This window comes from Orycteropus afer, unplaced genomic scaffold (assembly GCF_000298275.1).
Source record: "Orycteropus afer afer isolate SDZICR_OR568_19922 unplaced genomic scaffold, OryAfe1.0 scaffold00022, whole genome shotgun sequence".
NCBI classification, from domain to species: Eukaryota; Metazoa; Chordata; class Mammalia; order Tubulidentata; family Orycteropodidae; genus Orycteropus; species Orycteropus afer.
This window is the reverse complement of record NW_006921609.1, coordinates 9570311-9583292: the sequence shown is the minus strand read 5'-3', so window position 1 is coordinate 9583292 and position 12982 is coordinate 9570311. Positions and strand designations below refer to the sequence as shown.

Sequence of the window (12982 nt, the reverse complement as noted above, 5' to 3'; positions counted from 1 at the left end):
AAGGAAGATGGGGCAATCTACTTCTGTAGCGATACTGCCTCCGAAACCCAAGGAGGGGTCACTATGAGTCGGGTCCGACTCGTCGGGCACATAACAACAACAACAACAACACAATTAAGTGAAAAGAGCTTAATATTAATCTCTTAATAAAAGATAGACCTTGATGAAAGTGAAAATTTTGGAATGCAGCTTTAGTTTGATTATTATTATTATTATTTTATTCCTTGTTTTGGTGTCTGAAGAGTAGTTGAAAAAAAAGAGGGGGTTGGAAGATGGCATTGTACCCGTAGCCCACACGTTTGTTCCCTCTATCATCTTAATACCTGAATAACTAGGCAAAACAGATAGAAACAATGATATTGGAGGTATGAGCAACTAAAGGGAAGATAAGGTACCAGATTAAATGTTGCCACAGGATAAGAGCAGATTAAACTACGGGGAAAAATAAACAAACCTGCCTAGCCAGCTGAGAGATGGGGAGAAGGAGTAGGAAGGACTCATTAGCAATACAAAAGAGATTGGCAGAGAGACAGAGGAAAAAAAAAATCATGGAACCTACAGAGACATTGGAGACTTGGAATATCCACACCAGGAGTTTTTGATGGAGACATTAGGAGCTGAGCTGAGTGAGTAGATAAACTTGCTGGAAATAGATCAAAAAACCCCTTGACTCAGGCTGCCACAGACTTCAGAAAGGAGTGGAGGAAGGAGGGAGGCTTCCTCCCAGTAGGCAGAGCCCCAGCATGAGCGCACAGTGGTGGGCTGAGGTTCAGCTCCTCCATGACTGCTTTTTAGCACTGAGTGGACCAGGATACTGCGTGTTTCCAGCTTCTTGATTCAAGCACGAAATGGTGACCCTCTACCCAATGGCCTCTCTGTTGATTTTGAACTGCAGGTCTTTCATTGACAATAGTACATCATCATTAGTAGCCACCCCAGAAAGACACAAACCACATTGCGTGAGCCAGTAGCACCTCATCCAAAAGCAGAAAATGGGGACTTACCACTGGAGCCTTTCTCTCTCTCTCTCTCTCTGTCTCTCACTTTTCTTTTCTTTTCTCCCCTTCTCCCCTGCCTCATCCAATAGAAAGAACATATTAAACCACCACAACACCTGCTCATCCCAACTCCAAATTCCCTTCATGATGAACAGACACCTGCATCCACATCTCCACCAATGATTCCACCAACACAAAGAGAACTGGAGAGCAACCCAGTACAGCTGAATTAATAACCAAAAAAGTACACGTGCATCACATTTCCAGACATAGTGGAACATAAAATCAGTGTGAAAAAAATCAATACATAACTAATAGTTAAAGACAACAACTTCAAAATGTCTAGGAAACAAAAGACAATCTCAAAAAAAAAAAAAAAGAAAAGAAAAGAAAAAACAGGGCAAGATGATAGAAACAAAACCCCAGGCTAAAGAATTATCTATCATGGAAGAAGAACAGGCAATAGAATTATCTGAGAAGGAAATTGGAAGAGATGTGTACAGGACTCTCCAAGAGCTCAAGGAAATCACAAACATAATCAATGAGAAGATAGACAGTACTCTGGAAAAATTCAGGAAAACCATTCAAGTACAAAATAATAAGATAAATATGCAATTAGAACTCATACCAAAACAGCAGTTAGAAATCCAGAAGATGAACACTAAAATCACTGCATTAGACAACACAGTGGAAGGACAAAAGAGTAGACTAGAACTGGTTGAAGAATATTTTTCCTACTAGAAGAAAAATCCCTTGACTCCAGCCCGTATGAAGAAAAATTAGAACAAAGATTTAAGAGAAATGAAGAGAACCTAAGAGTCAGATGAGATGACATGAAAAGAGACAACATACACCTCATTGGAATACCAGAACAAGAGGAAGCAAAAAAAAAAAAAAAAAACAGAGAAAAGATTTGCTAACAGAAAATTTCCCCCATATCATGAAGGAAGAAAAAATATCTGCCCAAGAAGTTGAACTAACCCCATACAGGATAGACCCTAAGAGAAAGTCACTAAGACATATCATAATCAAACTCTCCAAAACCAAAGACAAAGAAAGAATCTTGGGAGCAGCTCAGGAAAAAATGAAATGTTATCTATAATGGACAACCAATAAGACTAAGTGCTGATTTTTGGCAGAAACCATGCAGGCAAGAAGGCAATGGGACAGCATATATAAAACACTGAAGGAAAAGAACTTCCAACCAAGAATACTATATCCAGCCAAGTTGTCCCTCAAATATGAGGGTGAAATCAAGACATTCTCTGACAAACAGAAATTAAGGGAATTTTTGAAAACCAGATCAACCCTACAAGAAATGCTAAAAGGAGTCCTTCTAACAGAGAACCCACAACAGATAACAACAAATTAAAATCAGGACACTTGACATCATCATTTAGAAACTAAACCAAAATTAGATGCTCAAAATAAGCTCATAAAATAATTACACAAATAAGGGAATAAATCTGCAGACAACACCAGCAACAAAGCAAATAGAGAGAATAAAATTTCTAATTATAAAACTTCCAGAGAGGAAGATAAGACAACGTCTTTAAAGAACTGACTGTTCCAGGCTTTTAGAAGGTATTCTAGTTACCTAGTGCCACTCTGACAGAAAATATACCACAAGTGGATGTCCTTAACAAATAGGAGTTTATTCCTACAAGTTGGAGGTTTTAAGTCCAAGTTCAATGTGCCAGGCTCTCGGGGCTGGATGAAAGCCCCTCAACCTGGGGTGCCAGCTCTGCCTCCTGCTCCCAGCCCACTGGAGCTAGAGGCTTTTCTTCACTCAGACAGCTGCTGACTGCTGAGGTTGAGAAGCCCCAAAGTTGACAAGTAAAATATTTTGAGCATCTAATTTTGGTTTGTCCCTCACATATGAGGGTGAAATCCACAGGACACAGCAAAAGTAGTACTCAGAGGTCAGTTTATAGCAATAAATGCACATATCAACAAAGAGGAAAGAAACAAAGTTAACAGTCTAACTCAACAACTCCAACAATTAGAAAAAGAGCAACAACAGCAACAAAAAATCCTACAGTATCCAGAAGTAAGGAAATAATAAGGATCAGAGCAGAAATAAATGAAACAGGAAAAAAAAGAGAGAGAGAGAGAGAGAAAATCAACAAAACAAGAAGCTGGTTCTTCAAAAGATTAATAAAATTGACAAACCATTGGCAAATCTAACAAAGGAAAAGAGAAGATGCAAATAACAAGAATAATAAACTAAAAGGGCAACATCACAACCGAACTGAAATAAAAAAGATATTGAGAGATTATTATGAAGAACTATACAGATTTGAGAACCTAGAAGAGATAGAGAAGTTTCTAGAAACATAAGACCTACCTAAACTATCCCAGTTGGAGATAGAATATGTGAACAGACCCATAACAAAAGAAGAAATTGAGCAGGTCATTAAAAAAAAAAAACCAACTTCCCACAAGAAAAAGTCCTGGCCCAGCTGGCTTCACTGGAGAATTTTACCAAACTTCCAGGGAATAGTTGATACCTATACTACTCAAAATATTCCAGAATATAAAAAACAATAGAATACTCCCAAATTCATTTTATGAAGCAAGCATAACACTGATAACAAAACCAGAGAAAGACACCACTAAAAAAGGAAAACTACAGACCAATATCCCTCATGAACATAGATGCAAAAATCTTCAACAAAGTCCTACCTAACAGAATCCAACAACATATCAAAAAAAATAATACATCATGACCAAGTTGGATTCATACTAGGTATGCAAGGATGGTTCAACATCAGAAAAACAATTAATGGAAATCAGAACATAAATAAAACAAAAGAAAAGAATCATGGATCATATCAACTGATGCAGAAAAGCCATTCAATAAAATCCTACACCCATTCCTGTTCAGAACTCACAGAAAAATAGGGATAGAAGGGAATATCCTCAACATAATAAAGTGCATATACACAAAGCTGATGGCCAAAATTCTTGTTAATGGAGAAAGATTCAAAGCATTCCCTTTGTGAACAGGAACCAGACAAGGATGCCCTCTTTCACCACTTCTATTTAACATTGCATTGGAAGTCCTAGCCAAGGCAATAGACAAGAAAGAGAAATAAAAAGCATCCAAATTGGCAAAGAGGAAGTAAAGCTATCTCTATTTGCAGATGACATGATCCTATATATAGAAAACCCAAGAGACTAAGCAAAAATATCACTGGAACTAATAGAGAGGTTCAGCAAACTGGCAGGATATAAGGTCAACATACAAAAATCAGTTCAATTCCTCTACATCAACAAAGAGCTTCTGAAACAGAAATAAAGAAAAGAACACCATTTACGTAGCATAGTGCCTAAGGCACTTGACTGGTAACCAGAAGGCTGGTGGTTCAAACCCACTAGCCACTCCTCAGAAGGAAGGTTGGGCAATCTACTTCCATAGTGATACCACCTTGGAAACCCAAGGAAGGGTTGCTATGAGTTGTGGCCAATTCAATGGCACATAACAACAACAACAACCAAAGAGATAAAATATTTAGGAATAAATTCTACCAGAGACACAAAAGACCCATATGAAGAAAACTACAAAACAAACTACAAGGGACCTACATAATGAAAGAACCAGACTTGTTCATGGATACGAAGACTGAATGTTGTGAAAATGTGAATATTACCCAAAGCAATCTACACATTTAATGCAATCCTGATCCAGATATCATCAACATTTTTTAAAGATATGGAAAAACCAATTTTTAATTTCATATGGAAAGGAAAGAGACCTCAGATAAGCAAAGCACTATTGAAGAGGAAAAACAAAGTGGGAGGTCTCACACGCTTGGATCTCAATATCTACTATACAGTCACAGTAGATAAAACAGCATGGTATTGGAACAGTGATAGACTGATAGATCAATAGAAGAGAATCAAAAGCCCAGAAATAAACCCATCCAACTATGGACAGCTGATCTTTGATAAAGGACCAAAACCCATTAAATGAGGGAGAGAGAGACTCTTTAACAAATGATGATGGCAAATTTGGATATCCACGTGCAGAAAAATGAAACAAGACCCATACCTCACTCCCTGCACAAAAACAAACTCAAGTTAGACCAAAGATTTAAATGTAAAACCCAAAACTATAAAGCTCATCAAAGATAAAATGGGGACAACTCTAGGGGCCCTAATTAATGGTATAGACTCTCAAGTATAACCCAAATTGTGCAGACAGTGGAAGAGAAGCTAGATGGCTAGGACTTTTTAAAAAATAAATTCCTATGTGCATTGAAAGACTTCTCCAAAAGGGTAAAAAGAGAACCTACGTACTGGGGAAAAAAATATTTGGCTATGACATATCTGACAAAGGACTTATCTCCAAAATTTATAGAAAACTTCAACACCTCAACACCAAAATGTCAAACAATCCAATTCAAAAATGGGCAAAGGACATGAATAGAAGCTTCTCTAAAGTTTCTGTTACTTGGGGCCAACAAACACATGAGGAAATGCTCATTATCATTAGCCATTGTTGTTGTTGTTGTTATGTGCCGTCGAGTCAAACCCGACTCATAGCGACCCCTCCTTGGCTTTCCGAGGCAATATCACTACGGAAGTAGGATTGCCCAACCTTCCTTCCGAGGAGTGGCTGGTGGGTTTGAACCGCCAGCCGTCTGGTTAGCAGGCAAGTGTCTTAGCCACTATGCTACCAGAGCTCCCATCATTAGCCATTAGAGAGATGTAAATCAAAATGATGAGATATCATCACACCCCAACAACAACAGTAAAGTTCAACAAGACAAAACAACAAATATTGGAGAGGTTGTAGAGAGATTGGAAATCTCATACACTGCTGGTGGGACTGTAAAATGGTACAATCACTGTGAAAAATGGTATGGCGTTTCCTTAAAAAAATGAAACTAGAAATACCTTTTAGATCCAGCAATTTCGTTACTAGGAATATATCATAAAGAGGTGAGAGACAGGACATAAACAGAAATATGCACACCCATGTTCATCACAGCACAATTCACTATAGCAAAGAGATGGAAACAACCTAAATGCCCATCAACAGATGAATGGATAACCAAATTATGGTACATTCATATGATGGAATACTATGCTACATTAAAGAATAATGAAGAATACACTAATCATCTCACAATGTGGTTGAATTTGGAGGACGTTATGCTGAGTGAAATAAATCAATCACAGAATATACAAATATATACAATCACAGTATACAAATATTGTATGAGCCCATTATCGTAAAAAGTCAAGGAAGGGTTTACTTAGGGAAGGGAATTCACTTTGTAGGTTACCAGGAATGGGAAGGAAGGGGAGGTAAAATTTCAGACTAGTTAGGGGTCACATGTTGATTTGGGTAAGGGGAGGAATGGTATAGCAAGAGTCTGTGACCAGCATGATGACACTGGGGAAAAGAAGGACACTGAAACATACACATGAGATAAAGACAACAGAGGTAAATACTAGTATATGCACAATACTGCATCACCACTAACACCAAACACCAGGCTATAGTTAAATACAGACAACTGAGATCAACTGGGGGTCGGTGAACAGGAATGTACCCTAGACCAAGGATAGATTTAGCTGAAGATAATCTTACATAGATACTAGTGATATAAATTTAGCCACACTCATTACAGAAGCAACAGAAGACAGAATTGGAGTAACCTCTTAGAGACAACAAAACACCTTGAGAGAGACAATCACTGGGCCTCTCGACTCTACACCAAAGTATCAGGGCACCAAGCTCAAATGACACAACATAGTACGTAAAAATCTCGGTCCACAACCTATTTTGGTGAGTAGCGACGGGGGTCTTAAAAGCTTTTGAGCAGCTATCTAAGATGCAACTATTGGTCTTTGCTCATCTGAAGCAAAGAATAATGAAGAAAATCAAAGCCATTTGGAAACAATTAGTCTAAGGATACAATAGACCTCGAGACTAGAAGAACTAGATGGTGCCCATATACCAATGCCAGCCACTTGGGAAGGGATCAAAACAGGAGATCCTGGATGGAGTGATAGGAAAAATGTGGAACAAAATTAAAAAACACAAAAATAACAAGTATTATTGGTTGGATAGAATCTGATGGAACCCCCAAGACTAAAGTTTTGGCATACCCTTCAGATCTAGGATTGGACTCATTCCCAATGATTGGCTGTCAGCCCCATAGCAGAAAGAATTTCATGCACACATCCACCCCAGGGTGATTCATCCATCTACTCTAGGGAGACACACTCCCTAGAGCAATCGGCCATGGGGCACCAGATGGGCAGCATTCATGTGGAGGGAAAGCTGGTCAGATAGGAGTACATAGTTGAGAAGGTCACAGGGAAGAGGTGGTCACAGGGATGGGAGGGGAGGAGAGTGTGTATCTTCAGGGATAGTAATCAGGGTGTGAAATCAAATGTCCATGAATTGTTGAATGGAAAAATATTTTGCTTTGTAAATTTGCACCCAAAGCACAATAAAAAAAAAAGTAAAATAGAATAACTAGCACTTTCTCACTACCAGTTACACTCAGCTATAAAATTCTCCACAATACCTTTATTAATTTCAAGAAAAGTAAATCTATTAAATGTTATATTAAAAAATATTATCTCAAAATAAAATTAAAAAAAGTTGCTGCCATGTAACTCAGAATATTATTTCTAAGGATGTTCACCCATTCCATGATTAAATGATCTTTATGTTACTTCAGCACAGAGAAAAGTTCTCAATATTTTTGCCACCATGGATTTCTTTCATTGATATGTTCCTTATGGACATCAGGGATTGAAAGATTTATCTACTAAGCAAACAGCATGTATGTGATGGCTAAAGTAAGTCGGCAGTGCTATAATTCCCAGTAATTTGGTAGTTGTGATGTAATCATCCCCCATGATGAGATCTGACTTAATGTAATCACTCCCATGATAAGATCTCCTATGAGCAGCCAATCAATTGAAAGGGAGTTTCTTTGAGTGTGTGGCCTACATCCAATATATATGGATGTCTTGGTAAAGCTCTCTGCTTTTTGCTCTATTTGGATCTTGCATTTGACTCATCATCATTTGTGTTAGACTGTGTTCTCTAGAGAAGCAAAACTAGTAAAGCTCATAGAGAGAGAGAAAAAAAAGAGGAATGTATCTTAGGAAAATAGCTCACACCCTTATAGAAGCTGGCAAGTCCCAAGTTCTTGGATCAAACATCAAGCTGGAGGCTTTTCCTGATTCACACTCCTGCAGGGGCTGATAACTTCAAGGTTGGCAGGCAGTATACTGGCTGTTGACTCCAACAAATGATGAATTCAAGATCTCTAGGTCGAATGGTGGATTGTTCATTCACAAACAGTTGTAGGCAGCACAACAGAATCCTGATCCACAGAAGAGTGTCACTTTTCCCAGGATGTCCATAAATACACTGGAAGCAGGCCACACCCCTAGGAAACTCCCTTTCAATGGACTGACTGGTCAAAATATATACGTCTATCTCATCATTGGAACAACCCATATCAAAATTGTTTAAACCACAAAGAATTGTGGTCCAGCGAAGTTGACACACAGCTCCAACTATTGTATCATCTGACTTCCAGCTGTTTGGACTTGAGCCAGCAGGCTGCCATATTGCCTGCTGATCTTGGGATTTGTCAGTCTTCACAGCCTGTGAACTATACATTTGCCATCTGACCTGTCAATCTTTGGTTCACCAGCCCCTGCAGCTATGTGACCCAAGAGAAGTTTCCAACATGATATATGGCCCATGGACTTGAGGCTTGCCAGCATCTACACTGTGTAAGCTATTTCACTGACATAAATCTCTCTGTCTGTCTGTCTGTCTGTCTGTCTGTCTCTCTCTCTCTCTCTCTCTCTCTATATATATATATATACACTCACACACACACACACACACACAGCTCCACCATTATGCTTTCCAGCCTAAGAAAATGTTTTATGAACTAAGAATACTTTTATGTCTTAACATTGATTCATATTTTTAACTAAGGGTTTATGAGAATAATGTAGAATTAAATATATCACTACCATTTTTCTTGGAAGCAGCAGTCAAGAAATCAGATGTCCCAAATCTGCTGCAAAAATCTACTTAAAGTACCGAAGAATAAAGAAGTCACTTTGAAGACTAAGGTGTGCCTAACCCAAGCCATGAGATTTTCAATCACCTAATATGCATGTGAAAGCTGGAGAGTAAATAAGGAACACTGAAAAAGAATTGATGCCTTTGAAATGTGGTACTGGCAAAGAATATTGAAAATAGCAGGGACTCCCAGAAGACTGAACAAATCTGTCCTGGAAGAAATATACCTGTAATGCTCCTTAGAAGTGAAAATGGCCAGATTTCATCTCACCTAGTTTGATCATGTTGTCAGAAGGGACCAGTCCCTGGAGATAGATATCATGCTATGTAAAGTAGAAAAAACTTTCCACTTTCATGCAAAAAAAGGGAAGACCCTCAATGAGATGGATTCATACAATGACTGTAATGATACAGGCTCAAGCATAGCAAGGATTGCGAGGATGGCACAGAACCAAACAGTGTTTCATTCTGTTGTGCATAGTGTTGCTATGAGCCAGAATTGACTTGACAGCACCTAACATTGGTTAATGATGCTAATGTGCAATTAAATAAGCACCTAGACACTTTTTCCTGGTTCACTGTTAATGGCTGAATAATTATAGGTGGCACAGTGTTTAAACTGTTTAGAAGCTAATTGAAAGGTCAACAGTTTAAAGTCACCACAGCTCTGCAGGAGAAAGATGTGACAGTCTGCTTCCACAAAGATTTACAGCCTTGCAAACTATATTGGGGAGTTCTACTCTGTCCTATGGAATCACTTAGAATCTACTCGATGGTCACAGGGTTTATATACTCAGGTACAAGGCCTGTCACACAATAGATCTGCTCAGTGTGGGTAGTTTATCTACCTAAACTGTAATAGCAGTAAATGCTGAATATACCAACTGTGCCTCCTCAAATTCCAACATGTCTTTAGTAACTAGTCAGAACTTAAACTAAATTGCACGTCTAGTAAGAACAAAATAGAGTTTATTTAATCACTAGATGGATAGTACTTCTGATCCTTTTGCAAACACTCTCATTATTTAATATATTTGGAGAAGTACAGCAGAGCAAGTTGGAAAGCACAATTTTCATAATAGGATGTAGTTTTATACCATTTTTTTGTTTAAGATAAAATAAAATTTTCTTATTCAAGAATTTATTAGACACACACATATATACATACATTCAACTAACTCAAATTGAGAGCATCCTTTGAGGTTCTTAAATAACTTTAAAAATAGACTGTCCCTGAGTTACAAATAAGATCCCTTCCTAAGGGTCTTTATGTCAAATTTGTAAATAGGTTGGAACAGATACATACAATTCTTAATAGCCTTATTTTAGCGCAAACCAGGAGCTCTGGTGGCATGTTGTTGTTATTGTTATGTGCCGTCGAGTCAGATCCGACTCATAGCAACCCCTCTTTGGGTTTCCGAGGCAGTATCACAACGGAAGTAGATTGCCCAACCTTGCTTCCAAGGAGTGGCTGATGGGTTTGAACCGTGTAGTTAAGTATTCAACTGCTAACCAAAAGGTTGGCGCTTGGAACCCACCAGCCACTCTGTGGGGCAAAGATGAGGCTGTCAGCTTCCACAAAGATTTTACTGCCTTGGAAACTGTATGCAGCTGTTCTGCTCTACTAAAGTGTTGCAGTGAGTTGAAATCAACTCAATGGCAGTAGGTTTGGTTTTTGGTTTCGTACAAAAGCCTTTTCAATGATTTAAAAGCTGCAAGTACAGCAAGTGAAGGTAATTACGATTAAGAATTTGCTGCATGTAGGGGTTCTTTCAAAGGAGCTCTGGTAGCACAGTGTCTAAGGCATCTGACTGATAACCAGAAGGTTGGTAGTTCAAACTCACCAGCCACTCTGTGGAAGCAAGACTGGGCAACCTACTTCTGTGAAGATTTACTCCTTGGAAACCCAATGGGAGTTGCTATGAGTTGGAACTGACTTAATGGCAGTGGGTTGTTTTTTGGGGTAACATAAAGGTAGGAGTTGTTCTTCAGTCGAAAATTCATAACTGTAACTCAAAGACTTACTTAAGCAATATTCAGATATACATACAAACATACATAAAATGTTAAAGAGAAGATGAAAGGAAACCCCTATTGTTTGGGGGCTTGTTGACAGTGCTCTCTAAAATACTAAAATTAGGTCAATCTGTTGACAGAAGCCACAAGACATTTATTCACAACACTGTGAATAAGACTTTACCTGAAAATTTGAGAAAATTAGAAGGCAAGGTGGTTTCATAGGAAGAACAGCAGCATTAGAGTCATTAAAAACTAAAATCATTGCCATCGACATGATCCATACTCGTAGCAACTCCCTTCGGGTTTCTAAGGCGGTAAATATTTGTGGAAGTAGACTGCCCAGTTTCCCTTCCTAGGAGTGGCTGGTGGGTTTGAACTGCTAGCCTTCTGTTTAGCAGTCAATTACCTTAGGAAGTGCACCAGGGGAACGCCTGTAAGTCTTTAGGGAGGAATAAAGAGTTCTTTCTCTCTTTAATTTTCCTTATCACTAATAAAATACCATAAATAAACCAGGGTTTTTTTTTTTTTTTTTTTTTTTTTTTCTATATTCAGTATATTCATCAGAAGAATGAAAAAATTAAAATATTACATCTGACATATTTTCAATATCTAACATTCTAAGAACTTCTGAATAGACTATTTACGCTCTTTGGATTATCTGTTGATGTGGATACTCAAGAAAGCAAGCATTTAGTTTATGAAGGGGAAAAAAAAAAACACCAAATTGTACTTACTCATAAAGCCTTGGTTCTTCAACCATCCCAAGCTCATTCAATAATTTAAATGTAATATAGCCATGCTTCATTGCTTTGTTCCGAACAAGTATATTGAGAACAAAATAGTAGGCTACAAAACAAAAATATTAAATCCATTTCACATGGCTTTTACTTTGTTTTTGTACCTTAGTAGATACATATGCAGGTATATATGCATATACTGTATGTACATGTACATGTTATATATATATATATATATATATATATATATATGAAGGTTGGGCATTCCTACTTCTGTAGTGATACTGCCTCGGAAACCCAAGGAGGGGTCGCTATGAGTCAGGGCCGACTCGATGGCAAAACAACAACATATATATATATATTTAGAAGCATTCATTTGGTAAATGGGTAATCCCTTCTATTTCTTGCTTGTTTGTCAATTTTCTGTGGGTTTAAAAAAAAAAAAAAAAGGTATAAAGAAGCCTGGGAATCAGTCATAGATAGGTGAAGAGTTGACAGAATTACTAGTGAGAACAACTGACGTGAGAAAACTTTCAGGATATAGGTCAATTAAACAACTTTTTTTTATCAATAGCACATTTAAGACAAATATAATATGATTCCTTAATTATCTAATTGTCCCAGATAATTATTTTTTTTACTTATATAATTCACAACTTTACTGGCTATTTAGGAATTACTCATGGGTAAGAATGGACTGAACAGCAAAGTGGTTTTTTTCTTTTCTTTTCTTTTCTTTCGACTTATTAGGGTAAGCCCATAGAAGTTTTTATTCAAAATGCTCCTGCTAAAAAGGCAAGGATGTTGAACTACTATTCTTAATATTGTCAGCAATATAGGAAGCCTGACTATGAGTTATCCCAAGACCTGTGCACCCCTTCTAAAAGACAATGTAATGATGGAAATATTACTGTGAGAAATCTCTGTGCAAAAAAAATTGTGTCTGAAGAACCACATGATTGATGCAGAAAAGGCATTTGATAAAATACAACAGCCATTCCTGATCAAAACTCTCAGCAAAATAGGAATAGAAGGGACATTCCTCAACATAATAAAGGGTGTCTTGGAAGGAAGGTTGGGCAATCCTACTTCTGTAGTGATACTGCCTCGGAAACCCAAGGAGGGGTCGCTATGAGTCGGGTTTGACTCGA

The 12982-nt window shown here is 37.9% G+C and overlaps 1 protein-coding gene across 1 annotated transcript in view; it reads right to left on the bottom strand.

Annotated features, from left to right (window-relative positions):
* The window catches only part of LIPI (lipase I), a 68681-nt gene that overhangs the window by 18389 nt on the left and 37310 nt on the right, over window positions 1-12982 (bottom strand). The window contains exon 8 of the mRNA XM_007934914.1: window positions 11829-11940. Coding sequence (XP_007933105.1) covers window positions 11829-11940 — 112 coding nt within the window. The remainder of the gene's footprint in view (window positions 1-11828; window positions 11941-12982) is intronic.